A 13,551-nucleotide genomic window follows, 5' to 3' on the forward strand; every position below is an offset into this window, starting at 1 on the left:
TGAGTGCAAAACTTGATAGTATAAACTATGATATATATTGTGAAAATTTGATATTAAAAGAGTTGATATGCATAAGCTCTCATAACTTGTTAAAATTGATTGTACTCATTTAGATGTATTTCTTATTTTAGTTTGAAACATTTACATGATTATATAGTTATATCATAAATATCTTTGTTTTTTTTTTTCTTTTTTTTTTGTTTTTTTTGTTTTTTTTTTTTTTTTTTTTTTTTTTTTTTTTTTTGTATATATTTGACGTGAGCGCCTTCCATTATTATCCAATGAAAAGACTGCTTTCCAAAACGAATTCACAGTGTACTGTGTGCACTCAAGCGCTTTTTCCGGCAGCTCGTCTGATGAAATCAAAACTCCCCATAGTAAAGAGCCCAACAATAATATATATCGCTCTCATCCAACAGTTCAATTTACTATATGCAGCAGCATATATATTTGCCTCTCTTTTTCACGCACTTAAACACTAAAAATGCTGCAATAGTAGGAGCCAATCTCGCCAAAATTTATCAGCACTAGTAAAATGTATGAAGACTTTCTCGATAACATGTCTTTACATTATTGCAATTCGATATATTTTCTGTCTAATTGTCATAGCATCGCTATGAAATTTGCTAAGGAATCAGAGTAGGCCATAATTTGAATGACAATTTTGTTTCAATTGAAATCCCCAGCGAATCATATTGTGCTATAATCAGCTATTGAAAAGGTACGCGTATTTTGATAGCTCTATAAAATAATTCAAGTAATACATAACTCCTAGATTATTTAGAAATCGATTGCCATGTCGCATACCGTTTTATTGGTGCATCCGAAGAAAAGTCCACAGACGCGCACCTACAGCGAATTTAAGACGCTGGATGATTGCTTGGAGGCTGTCTGCAATATCTATGAGGAGCACCTGAAGCGTAAATACCCCAATATGCCAACCATAACGTATGACGTAAAGCAACTGTTTGACTTCATTGACTCCTTCGTGGATATCTGCTGTCTGGTGTATCAGAAGAGCACGGACAGCTATTCGCCCTACGGCAGGGAATGGATCAAGGACAAGATCTATGAGCAGTTTCGACACGCAGCTATAAATAAGTAAAAAATATTGTGATTGAATAAATTATATATTAGTCTGAACAGAAAAACATTCAATTGGCAATTAACTGCGTCTCAACAAAGGAAAGCAAATCAGATACGAACAAGTAGCAGAAAAAAAAAAAAAAAAAAACAAATAATTAATTAATCACCAGCAACAAGAGAAGAGCATTAAGTACAATCGCTTCTCTGGGGATGTGCAGCAATAAAAAGTAATACACTTAAACATAAATTTGTCAAAAGCATAACATTACAGAGTACAAGCAGAGGAACAGAGGCTAAAAGGGAGAGAGCAACAAGCGACAACAAATACAAGTGCCACAAAGGGGTGCAACGCAATTGGCATAGAGAGGGAGGGAGGGAGAGTAGGGCGACAAATACAAATGATCGCTCATAAAAAGTGACACATTTTGGCGCAGCAGCCAAAGGTAGACAAAGTAACGCAAAAAAAAAGAGAGGGCAAGGGGTGTAAGCGAGTGAAGGGTAAAGGCAGCCGGAAGAGTCGGCGAAAACAAAATGTCGCTTTTCGTCGCATCTGTCATTCGGTTATATTGGAAATTTGTTTCAATCAAAGGTATAGCAGCAAATGGGCGTTAGCGGAGGTGTGTGTGTGTGTGTGTGTGTGTGTGTATTTGTGTCTGTCTACAGTTATGCGCCATATCAAATCACTCAAAGTGTTGCAAAGACAACGCCAGACAATAGAACAGATGCCCAGGCAGCCAGCCACCCAGCCACCCAGCCAGACAGTCAGACGTTGGAGTTTATTGCCAAATGGTTATCATATTGCTTATAGATTTTGCAACAGGAGCCAACTGACATTGATTGATCAATATGAGAGCCGCAGCTACCAAACCGTCAGTTACCTGCCTTTATCTCTTTTATATCTATTTTAAGTTATTTTTTATTTTTTTTGTCAACTCTTGTTCGAATGACAGAACTTTATATAGGTGAGTATGGGTATGTGTGTGTGTGTGTGTCAGTTGGTTGTGGGCTACGTCTGCAGCTGCGTTTCAAGTGATTTTTGTTTATGATTAATCACTATGTGCCGCCTGCTGGGGCAACAGTTGGCAGATGAAGAACTTTTGCCAAATAATATAACTTGAGCTTTAACGCGCACAGTTACCAAATGCCAACGCCAAAATAACAACAGCAACAACAACAAAGCAAATTAAAAAATATTTAGGCAGCTGCGGCAAACACTCGAAATTTACGCAGTGCAAACTTATATTTTATGATTTTGATTGCGAGCATTGCGGAGTGCCCAAAACACCAGCCCCAAAAAGTAGGCAACGAAAAATGTAAAACGTTCGCCCAGCTGTACTTCCTCTACGCACTGTGGGTTGGAAATCTTTTATTCAAGATGTTGGGCTGAAATTTATAAATTGGTAATAATTAGTTACACATGATTCGACATGACTTGACTTTGTTTTTTTACTTATAATAATAAACATAAGAGACGATATATATGAAAATATAGTAATTCCAAATTTTTAAAATGAGCTATACTCATTCAAAAAAAAAAAAAAATAAATAAATAAATAAATAAAAAAAATAAAATTAAAAAAAATCAATAAATTAAAAAAAAAAAATTAAAAATTAAAATATAATAAGAATTCTCTGCATTTGACATAGAATGCTCTCTATGGAAGATTAAAATATAAATACCATGTTTTATATACAATAATAAACTTCGCCTTTAAATGTTAAGAATTATGCTCGCATTTTATTAAATCGCGACCACAGTGCAGGGAAAAGTATTTGCGTCGGGCCTGTTATAAAAGTTTCGCCAGCTTTGGCGTGCGAATTTGTGTGCGTATGAGTTGGCAGTGGAACAGCCTGTAATAAACAAATATTCCAAAAATCTTTAGCCACAGCTAATCGCCAATGCAAAGAGTGAAGGTGAAGTAGAGACACATTAAAAGAATATATAATAAAATTTCATTAGAAAAATGTTTATTCTGTATAAGAGAGTGCAGATGTAATGCAAAGTTAAATAATAAATTAATCTTTTTTAAAGGTTTACATTGGCGAAATTCCGGAGAAAACGTTTTGTGTTTATTTGCGCAGCGCAATTGAAATGTCTATTGCATTTTGATAACGGCAAATTGACGGCAATTCTCGCAAACACTAACAGAGATACAGCACACTCACATACACACACACACGCATTCAGAGATTCCAATTTGACTTCGAATACAAACACAAACACATTTGGCACAGCTGTTACGCATATCTTTCGAATATGTTAGCCAAAAATATAAATATTTTCGTATTATTTATGCGGCATTTCTTATGCTCATTTTTGTCTGCATGTCTTTCACATAATTTAAAAACCAAATTGTTTTCCAATTGACGGGTAGGAGAGGAGGCCAAGAGAGAGATAGGTGGAGGGGGGCGAGCAGTATAGGCAAAACAATTACGAACACTTTAAGGACAACTGGCAACAGGCATTGAGCAAATATTTTTGCAGCCCAACATATTTTGTAATTTTCTACACATTTTATGCGATTTGTTGTTGCTGCTGCTGTGTGCTGAATGAAAGGACGACCCGAACAATTTGGTGTAATTTAATTAAATGAACACAGCAGCAGACCAAAAGCAGCGGGCAGCCTCTGCCAGCCCAACAGACAGTCTAGACTTCAGTGTGTGATGGGGCTGGAGGGGGTCAAGCGGAGGCCTTAGGTCCTCGGCCAGGTCCTGGCCATTCACAATGCATTGTTCACTGACTGAGGGGTGCTCAAAATGACAAAAGTTAATGCCTAGCAACGTCGAACGTTGAGAGCGAACAAAGGCCAGATACAGCAGCAGCAGCAGCAACAGCAACAGAAGCAACAACTGCTATTAGTAGGCAGCCAGCCAAAACCCGAATGAAAAATAATAATAAAAAGGCAATGACGATGACGATGATGCTGACGTTCATGTTGATAGGAAACCAAAAATGAAAAAAAAAAAAAGAAAACGAAAAAAATAATGAAACGAGAATCGAGAAGAATGGCAATGCCAAAGGAAAGCAATGAAAGAGAGCGCAAGCCATGCAGGACACCTGCTGATTAAGATCACAAATTGAAAATCATGCCAGGCGCCGACAGGACACGCTTCTGTTGGCAGCTGCTGTCAGCTGGCCTGCCCCATCCCGAAGCCAGGCTGGCAAATGGAAGCCAACAAAGAAAGAGGGCAAAATAAAATAAAATAAAGAAGAGGGAAGACACTAAACATTTGCGTTATTTTCATTAGTGCCAGGCGCAAGACAAGTTCAATCAATGCCTGAACTTTGGAATTTTCGAATTAAGCTAATCGAAAAGCGCAGCACCCACACATAGACAGGCACACACACGTGGTCTGTGTAGTATATAAGAGCTAGAACTAAATTCACGATTAGCCAAACAATTCCAAGAATTTGTATGAGAACTTTTTATTGACTAGGCAGTTTGATTAAAGGTGAAGCTGCACTTCTAGCACAAATTATCTTCCTTTAGAATTTAATTCGAAATTGGTATAAATATTGAATTGGCTACCTGTTCAGGTGCGTCTCATCTCGCAACCTTAAACTGCATTTACATTACTTGAATAGTGCATTGCTTGCTGTTAACTCTCATTACATGTTGTAATGCATATGCCCCAGAGGTAATTGTCCTGACAACTGCAGCGGCTGACAGCCGGACAGCCGGACAAATGGACGAAACTGTCAGCTGGACAATTGAGCTCAGGGCCGAAGCAGAAGCGAAGGAAACAAAAGTCAAAGCGTTAATAAAATTGAAATCAATAACAAGTGAGGCACACAAAATATATATACACACATACATATACAAACACACATACTCATGTTTATATATACATATCTATGCATACACACAGACGCACATCAAAGCGAGCCAATGAGCGACTGGAATTTGACAGAAGCTTTAGTAAACTGCTGGCCACTGCGCGTATTTTTATATATACCCTGTATAGATAGTAAGGAGCGGGCAGTTTATACTTAAAATGAAACTAAATGTTATGCAAAATATGATCTAATCTGAAGTGATATTTCTATATGTCACTAGCTATTTATTATAAAATTTGCTTTTCATTAAAAAATCTGTACATAAAATAGTCAAATATTATTTACAGGATATCTAGTAGTCTCAAAACATTCATTTTAAGCACTTATATTCTGATGTTTTAAAAATCCATATGAATGCAGCGTAATGAAGTGTTGAAATTTTGGCTTTATTCGCTGTCAGCCACAAATTGAATTTTGCGACTAAATTAAATTTGAGTTGAAACAAATTTTTAGCTGAATGGCACTAAATGTTGACAGAGTGAGATAGACAGAGAGAGAGAGAGATAGAGAGAGAGAGAGAGAGCGAGTGAAATGAAGAGTTGGTTAGCTGTTGGTTTGCCACATGTGTCGTCAAGTTTATGTGGCCGAAAACTTGCCAACTGCCAACTTTCTTAATTGTCTGATTGAATTGATGATTTAATAACTTTAATTTAATTTGAGAGCCATCTCAGTGTGTGTGTGTGTGTGTGTGCTCGAAGTTCTTTAGAGTTGCGTGCTTAAAAGTTTTGCGAGTTTTGGTTTTCATTTGGCTTGGTTTGTGCTAAGTTTCTAAACTGTGCAAGTGCCAAAAGCCAAAGATTTGTCAATGCAATTATTGAAGTTGGAGCTTGCAGCAGAAGTAGGAGCAGCAGCAGCAGCTGTTGCTGGCTAAGTAAAAAAGGTGTCGATCCTGCTCTGCTGCAATGAATCAAAAAAGTAAATTCAATTCTTGTGCCCTTCGCAGCAGCAGAGATGGACATGGGCCGGACCATTAATCCGGAATCGGCACCAGAAAATAGAAGGCGACAACATTGATGTGGACAATGCCACAATGCGATTGCGGTCAGAGCTGGACAAGGCTCAACTCGAATGTTGAGCCGCCCTTTGCCTTTGGCTTCGTCTGGCTTGGCCTGGGCCTGGACTTGGGCCGCTGCCGCTGCGGCTGCCGCATCCGTTTCCGGTTGGCAGCGTAACTAAAACACAAAAGCTTCCTACAGCAGGTCCTTGTTGTCCTTGTCCTGCACTTAAAAGCAGCAACAATGGCAAAAAGCACAAAAAAAAAGAGAAAACGGCAACGGCAGCCCGAATCGAAAATCCCAAAGAAAAACAGTAAATACACGCAAAGTTCTTTAGCCTTGGCTGGGCATTGGGGTTTTTCATTTATCCTAGATTGAGAACGTAGTGCAGCTGCTGCTGCTTCTGTTGCTGCTGCTGTGGCAAGTGTATCAGATTGTGGGCAAAAAACTTGCAAAGCAAAGTTTTTGGCAGCTAATTAATTAAGTTCTTTTGCAATTGCCTTTTGGGGCCAAGTTCAATGGTCGTGAAAAGGCATTTTCCTCTTTGCTGCTAGCTGCTGGCAGCTGGAAATTGCATTACCGTTGCGTTGCGCGACTTATTAACACGGCCTGGCCAATGTCAACAAATTGCATTATTGGCGCAATAAAAGCGAGACACCCACAGACACACACCCACACACACAAACGCATACATGCGTAGTATTGAGAACAAACACTGGCAAGCAACCCTCTGAAGTGCGCGCGTATTTTAAATGTTATTGAAAGTCGCCCCGGCCGACAGTGTAAATATATGTATATACCCTGCGAGCCTTTAGAGCTGATTCTTATGGCAATGAATACGACTTCAAAGTGAGAGCTGGTGCAGGACAAGGGCTGTAAGGCAAGAGCATTGATAATTGGCCAGAGACATGAGACTGAAAGAGGTTGCTATTAATATATAATCTATGTTTTTAATATGTAAATATATAGGTAATACATAGATAAAATATGTAATATTTGTATATACCATATTTTACCCATCTATTTGTTATTTTTTTTTTTTTTTTTTTGCCTTTGGCATTGTCATGTCTTCTAGGCACTGAATCCATTTTTTCTTCATCTCTCTCTCCCGTTTCAACTTCCACATTTGCTTTTTTTTTTTACAGGGTATATTGACATGTATACTGTCATGTTCGATTTGGTCCATTGCTGGACTGCAACTTGAATGTCGTTGTCACTGGCTGCGCACGCTTCAGGTGTTAATGATTTAATTTCGTTTCGTGTACAGGAAAATTTCATTACTGTTGACAATGGCACAACACACCCTCAAAGAGTGTGTCTGGTTGTGTGTGCGTGTGTGTGTGCAGGTGTGTGAGTGGCTGCTGCGAGTGTGTGGTTAAATGATAAGGTTTAATCATGTTCGAGGGTGTTGTGTTTCAAGCATATAACATTATCGAGACTCGAAAGCTGCATTTAAGGGTATTTAATTCACCTTTTCATCAATTGCAAAAATCACTGAAAATTCGCAAAAATATCAGTTAATAAAATCATTGTTGTTGTTTAAATATTATGAGATACGGGTTCATTAACATTTACAAAGGAAGAATTTTTTGAAATAATTAAGGTACAGCGAATGCTGTAAATGAGAAAATTAAAAAAACAAAAAATAAATGCTTTAAATGTTGTTTGTCTGGTTTTATACGAATGTATTTATTTATTTTGTTTAAAAAGTAAAATTTTCAATTATTATAATGAACGTGCTTTGACCATAAATTCAGTACAAAATACGTTGAGATATTGCTAATTAATTAAAGCAGCTTTGCTTACTAATACTTTCTATCATTTTGAAGACTTGACAAAGCATTCAACTAATTGTCTATTGTTCAGAATAATTGCATATAAATATTCACTTGAATTGATTTCGTAATTCCACAGGCTTAATGTCATAATTAAGTAAATATATTTATACAATAGTCAGCTCAAGGCATATTCGTGTGCCCAATTAAATTGGTTTATTGAAATATGATAAACATTGCCAGGCAAACAAAGAGTATGCAAAATGTGTTACTTAACCGAGAGGGAAGCGACAACAGCAACAACAGCAACAATATCAACTTTTGATACCGCTGATAAATATTAATGCCAAGCAAAGTGTTCACTGAGCCGCACTGCGGCCAAAGGACTTTGTCGAACTGTCCAAGTCCGGTCTGCCATGGGCAAGTCCTTGCGCCCCTGGGCGTAGGCATGGGGCATGGCACTGCCTGCACAATTCAGGCGGCATTAATATTCATTTCCATAGCTACAATAACACAGGGCGAGAGGGCGAGAGCGCGACAGGCCACAGGAGGCGACTGCCATAAAGACAACAAAAAGGAAAACAGGAACCAGAAGCTGGATGCAGCAACGGCTATAGAAAAGAGGAGCAGCAACAACATATACACACTCATTGTCAGCCACTGTTGTCTGTCTGTCTCTGAGTGTGTGTGTGTGTGTGTGAGTGTGTGTCAAAGGAATTGTTGAGCCAGGAGAAGCCATTGTAAGCGAGCGCCAGCCACTGCTCTTTGACATTCATTTAATTGACTCGCTCGCCAGTCGCCAGCTGCGCGCTGCGAGCAGCCGCTTTTGATTTTGCATTTCAAATCAAGCAAAACGAAACAACAATCAAATTCACTTTACACTTTTCGTGTATTAATTGAATTTTCAAATGTAATTTAAAGCCCAATGCAACAGGCAATTGAAAACTGTATTGAAATTGTTTGTCCATACGCTGCAACGCCTGTAGATGATGTTCTCTCTCTCTCACCCTCTCTCTCTCTCTCTCTCTCTCTCTCTCTGTCACTCGCGCTCTCTCTGTCTGCCTTTAAAGGCATTTTCATTTTATTTTTATTATCGCTTTGGCATAATTCCCAAATGCGGCATCGAAGTCAAAGTGAAGTCAAAATGAGCCAAGGCGAGCAGCAGGCTTACTGAGGCAGAGGCCTGAGAATGAGGCACAACCTTTACTTGGGGCAAGCAAAGGGCATTGCGGAGGGCGAGCTGAATGGGTGGCAAGTTGGCTGCCAACTTGTGGCAGTTAAGACAACGGTGTGAAAAATGAAATTATAAGCAAAACGACATGCTGGCAGCGATATGACGAAACACTGAAAAAAATTATATTGTACACGCAAAAACTTAAGAGATTAAAAAAAAAAAAAAAAAATTATATGTATAAATAATATTTATGGAAAAAGATTTAATGCAAAAGAGAATTTGAAAACAACTGTGGCACGAAAAATACTTAAAATATGTTTTCATAAATTTAGAAAAATATATTTAACAAATCAACTCCAACTTATATACATTGGCAACAGAAGTTCTTTAATTTCTATCAGCGTCTGGGCGAGTTTCCCTATAATATATTTATATACATATTTAAATAAAAAAAAATATATATAAAAAAATAATCAACAGCCCAAAACTTGACTTCAACCATAAATACATGTATATATAGCATTCAGAGCAGAAGCTCTTCAAATTCTAGCCGTGTATTGCCATGGCCGCCTGCCTGCCTGGCAAGTTATCCCAAAGTATGGCATCATCTTTGTCTAGAGCGTCGAACGCATGACAGACGACAATACATCTTAGGCGCATTTTAATTTCATGCTCAGCTTGGCTTGGCGCGGCTGTGTGCGGCTGCCTCCCTCTTCGGCCACGCCCTCGCCGGCTGTGTAGAGCGCCGAGCTCCTTTTGATTGTTGCTGCGTAATGACATTTAATGTCCAAGGCCCATATAATTGACTCGGGGGGGGCCGAGCTGTGAGGTATTCGCAGTTAGTGCGCAATTCATGCGCGACTGCACAGCAGTTAAATTGTGTCGTCTTCGGCTCTTGCATTTGTATCTTCAGCAATGGCATATATTTATGTGTGTGTGTGTGTGTGTGTGTGGCTGTTGCTTGGCCATTTATTTTGTATTTGGAGCGGTTGGCTCTAATTTATGGTCCAAAGTGCAGCGCAACTGCGGCTTGTGGCAAAGTTTAATTGTGCGACCACATTATGGGCACGTGCAGACGGCATATGCCACAGGCTAACAAAAATCTGATTTACCTTAATACCTGACGCTAACGGATTTTATGTTGCATGACTTTCAGCTATGGCGAATGATTTAGGCCCTCAACACTGGCCACTTAATGGCTAATAATGGCCGAAAGGAGGCAAACGAAAAGCTTTTGCAATGTGCAAATAAATGAAATAATGAATGAAATAAATTTCAAGCAAAAGCAGACCAGCAATGTCAATACCAGGCCATAAACTGTCTGAAACAGATGTGTCCAGGAAGTGCTTGAAAACTGGCTTTAAGAATTAATGTTTAAGATGCATACATTTTTGTTATTCTTGTATTAATGAATTCAAAAATCTATGCTAAGTTTATTATTTTACGATATACAGAGACAAAAAATATTTTAAAAATTGGAATAGACATTTTTCCATCTCTTTTATTAAATTGTGTATATTCAGCATACGCCACGTAAGTTTTCATCCAAAGCCAGGCACATCAGCCAAAGAAATCCTTCGCAATTTCCTCTCTGTTTGACAAGCGCATTTAGTTGATTGACGAATGCCGTGGGCCAAAAACTTTTAAATTAATTAACACTGGTAAAGCTTATAGCTAATGACGTTTATTCGGCTGACTCATGCTCAGCAGAAAGCCAATCTAGACAACCGCCAAAAACACGCAGCTCTAGCTAAACAAGCTCTTGGCACTTGCCACTCAACGTGGCCAAGCAGTAGTTGACTATTGCTAGAGCTGGAGCACCTTAAAGCAAATGCAACGTAATTCAAAGCGGCTACCAGAAACATGCGTATTCGAGCGCGTTGCAGCTAGACAATGAAATGGCCGCAGGCCAACAACAACGGCAGCAGCAGCAGCAACAAAAGCAACAGCAACAATGCAGCACCTTTGGCTGACTGCTAAGCAACAAGCGTGAAAGGAGCTAAGCACTACAGCTAAGATAATGCATTTGATCTAAAAGCAACGCAAATGGCAGCGAGGGCACTCGGAGGTGGGGCTGAGCAGAGCCCAGGAAATTAATTACGAGTCACGTGGCAGACAATGCCAGCAGCTGCTGCTGCTGCTGCTGCTGCTGCTGCTGCTGCTGTTCATCTTCTTCAGCTCTGGCATTGGCTTGTTTTCTTTCCTTTTTAACGCAAATATTAATTTTCACACCTCCTGACATATGGATAACAAAGCACGATTGTTGTAGCTGTCAGCGCTCAGCGCACTTGCACTCGCCACTCCACTCCTGCTACGGCTTTGTAATCAAATCAGGTTGCATTTAAATGCATGTTTGGCTGCCTCAAGCTCAGCTCAGCTCAGCTCCTCTTGCGCCAGCCTGGTCAGCGGCAGCCCTTGTCATTAAATTTGATTTGAACTTGAACTAAGCATTCATAGCGTCTATACCTAGCATAAATTACAGGGGCCTGGCATGCTGGAGCTCTACGAGCAGGACTTGACATAGCTGCAGGTGTGAGAAAAATATAATATGGAAATACAAAAGATTTAAATGAGTCAAACGATCCTATTTGTCTATTTAATTATAATTATTTCATTGCGATTAAAATATAATTATAAATATTTTTAATAAACATAAAAATACAAATAGATTAATTCATCCAACAAAAATCAATTTTAAAATAATTTTATAAATTTAAAAGTAAAAGTTGTTTGAAAAAATACCTTTAATTGAACAAGAAATATTATATAAAAATTTTTTAATATTACTGATATAATTTTTTTATTATATTTTTTATTATATTGTTATATGCATGGTTTGAATGAATATATTTGCATTTACATCATATTTAGTAGGACTTAGACTAATCCTATAGATTTGAGACATTCAGGACACATAAATTTGAATTCAAACTTAACCTTAGCTGCATTTAAAGAACATATAAATATATTTACTTGTTTACAGGGTACCATCTCGTCGCCCACTCCCCATCGCATCACTCATATTAGTTGTGTATCGTCTGTTGCTCTTGCTACGTGCGCATTGCAAAATAATCGCAAATGTCGTCCCGCCCCTAACCCCCCTCAAGCCGTCCTACATTCATTTTCCAGCTGACTGGGAGCGACTCCAAGTGGAACTCGGGCTGGGCATAATCTCGCACGTAATTTGTGTGTATGCGACAGAAATGTCCGTTGCACCTGGCGGCTGGCCTGGGTCAGACCCTCCGCACCTGCCACGCCCCATTCGACCGCCCTATTTTGTCTGTTGCAAAACTATTGTCTGGCCAAGTTGTTGACAGGCACGTTGACGTCATTGTTTCGTAATTTGTATCCTTAGCTGCGCATTAGAGCATAGTTATACACTGCCAAAGTTGCCAAGGGCTTAGCCCAGCACCCCAGCAACCCAGCGCATAGTTGCTCTTTTCTCTGCATGTTTGTTTTCTTTTTTCCTCAGAGCTTTAGTTTGTCATTTTTGTTGTCAGCTCTGCATTTGTGTGTTTGGAGAGCTGTTAAAGCATTCCTAATGTGCATGACATGGAATTTCAGGCGAGGCGCTGCCCGAATTGGAAATAAGTCCTTGTTAAACGTTGCGTATGCGTAATGTAATAGGTCAGCTAAGCTGCTTGAGTGGCGTTCGGATTGCATTTACTGTCTTTAATTACACCGTCGGCTAGATCTGCTGCCCTTTTTAATTAAATTTCCTTTACACATTATGCCTAATTCATTAAACTGACGCTCGTCCCATTAGGGCCTTTACCTTCAACCCTTTCCTGGCTAAGTAAACAAATCTGCGCACTTCATTTGCCCCCAGCTGGCCAAGTGCCTCAACTTACAGCGCATTTCCTGACCCTACAATAACAACTACAAAATTAAAAAAAAAAAGGAAGAAAAAAAAGCAAAGGAGTTTTTAAATATTACAGAAGTTGAAGTTTAAACACTCTGTAAAATGCATGGAATTTTTTTAGCGTTTCAAATTGGGTTTTTGAAATACCTATTAAGCTTAATATAATTTTAAATACATGTTTTTTTTAAACTATCAAATATTTCCTGTAAGGGTTAGACTAAATTTGATCATATTTAGAATATAAAATAAATAAATAGACGTTCACACAAACATTTTCATTTACTTAGCCTTATAATACTTTTTGAAAATCACTCAATCTCTTAACATTTGCTTCAGTCTATTACAAATTACTTGACTAACTTCTACAGCTCGCAGCTAGAGTATGAAAAATATATAGAAAAGAAAAGCAAGCGCCCAATTTGAAGGAGGACAAAACTCAATCGACAGCTTTGCCAGCTGATAAAAATGTTGAGGACTCGCAAACGACCGAGAGACAGAGCTCTAGGACGAGTGGGCTTTGGGGTTTGTCTCTCAAGATGTCGCTGCAATAAAATTAATGCAAAAAGTTTACCTTTACCTGCGCTCAGTTGCTGACAACGAAAAAGCGAGAGGAAAATACTTTTAGAATTCGTAATGAGTGGCAACTTTTTTGCTTTGTTTGGCTGGCGTTAAAAATTTGAATTGAGTTGAAGGTTGAATGAGGCGCAAAGTTTTCAAATAAAAATTAAAAATTGTCAAGGCGTTAAATTAGGGTCACAGGTAAAATAGATAGATGAGGAGTGAGAGAGAGAGAGGGAGAGTGGAGAGGCCGCTGAAGTTGG

At 38.8% G+C, this 13,551-nt stretch overlaps 1 protein-coding gene across 2 annotated transcripts; it reads left to right on the forward strand.

Annotated features, from left to right (window-relative positions):
- Window positions 1–266: 266 nt before the first annotated feature.
- Window positions 267–1,151, forward strand: LOC108609883 (enhancer of rudimentary homolog). 2 transcript variants are annotated; one of them, XM_089465003.1, is made up of 2 exons: window positions 267–721; window positions 785–1,151. In XM_089465003.1, the coding sequence occupies exon 2, from the start codon at window positions 797–799 to the stop codon at window positions 1,103–1,105; it is 309 nt and encodes a 102-aa protein (XP_089321129.1). In that variant the 5' UTR covers window positions 267–721; window positions 785–796; the 3' UTR covers window positions 1,106–1,151. The 2 variants fall into 2 exon arrangements, with proteins under 2 accessions (XP_089321129.1, XP_017857144.2); XM_018001655.2 differs by having other exon boundaries at window positions 272–721; window positions 776–1,151.
- The last annotated feature ends 12,400 nt before the right edge of the window (window positions 1,152–13,551 follow it).

Source organism: Drosophila arizonae, chromosome 3, assembly GCF_054131065.1.
Source record: "Drosophila arizonae isolate 15081-1271.41 chromosome 3, UAZ_ARI_1.0, whole genome shotgun sequence".
Lineage (NCBI taxonomy): Eukaryota > Metazoa > Arthropoda > Insecta > Diptera > Drosophilidae > Drosophila > Drosophila arizonae.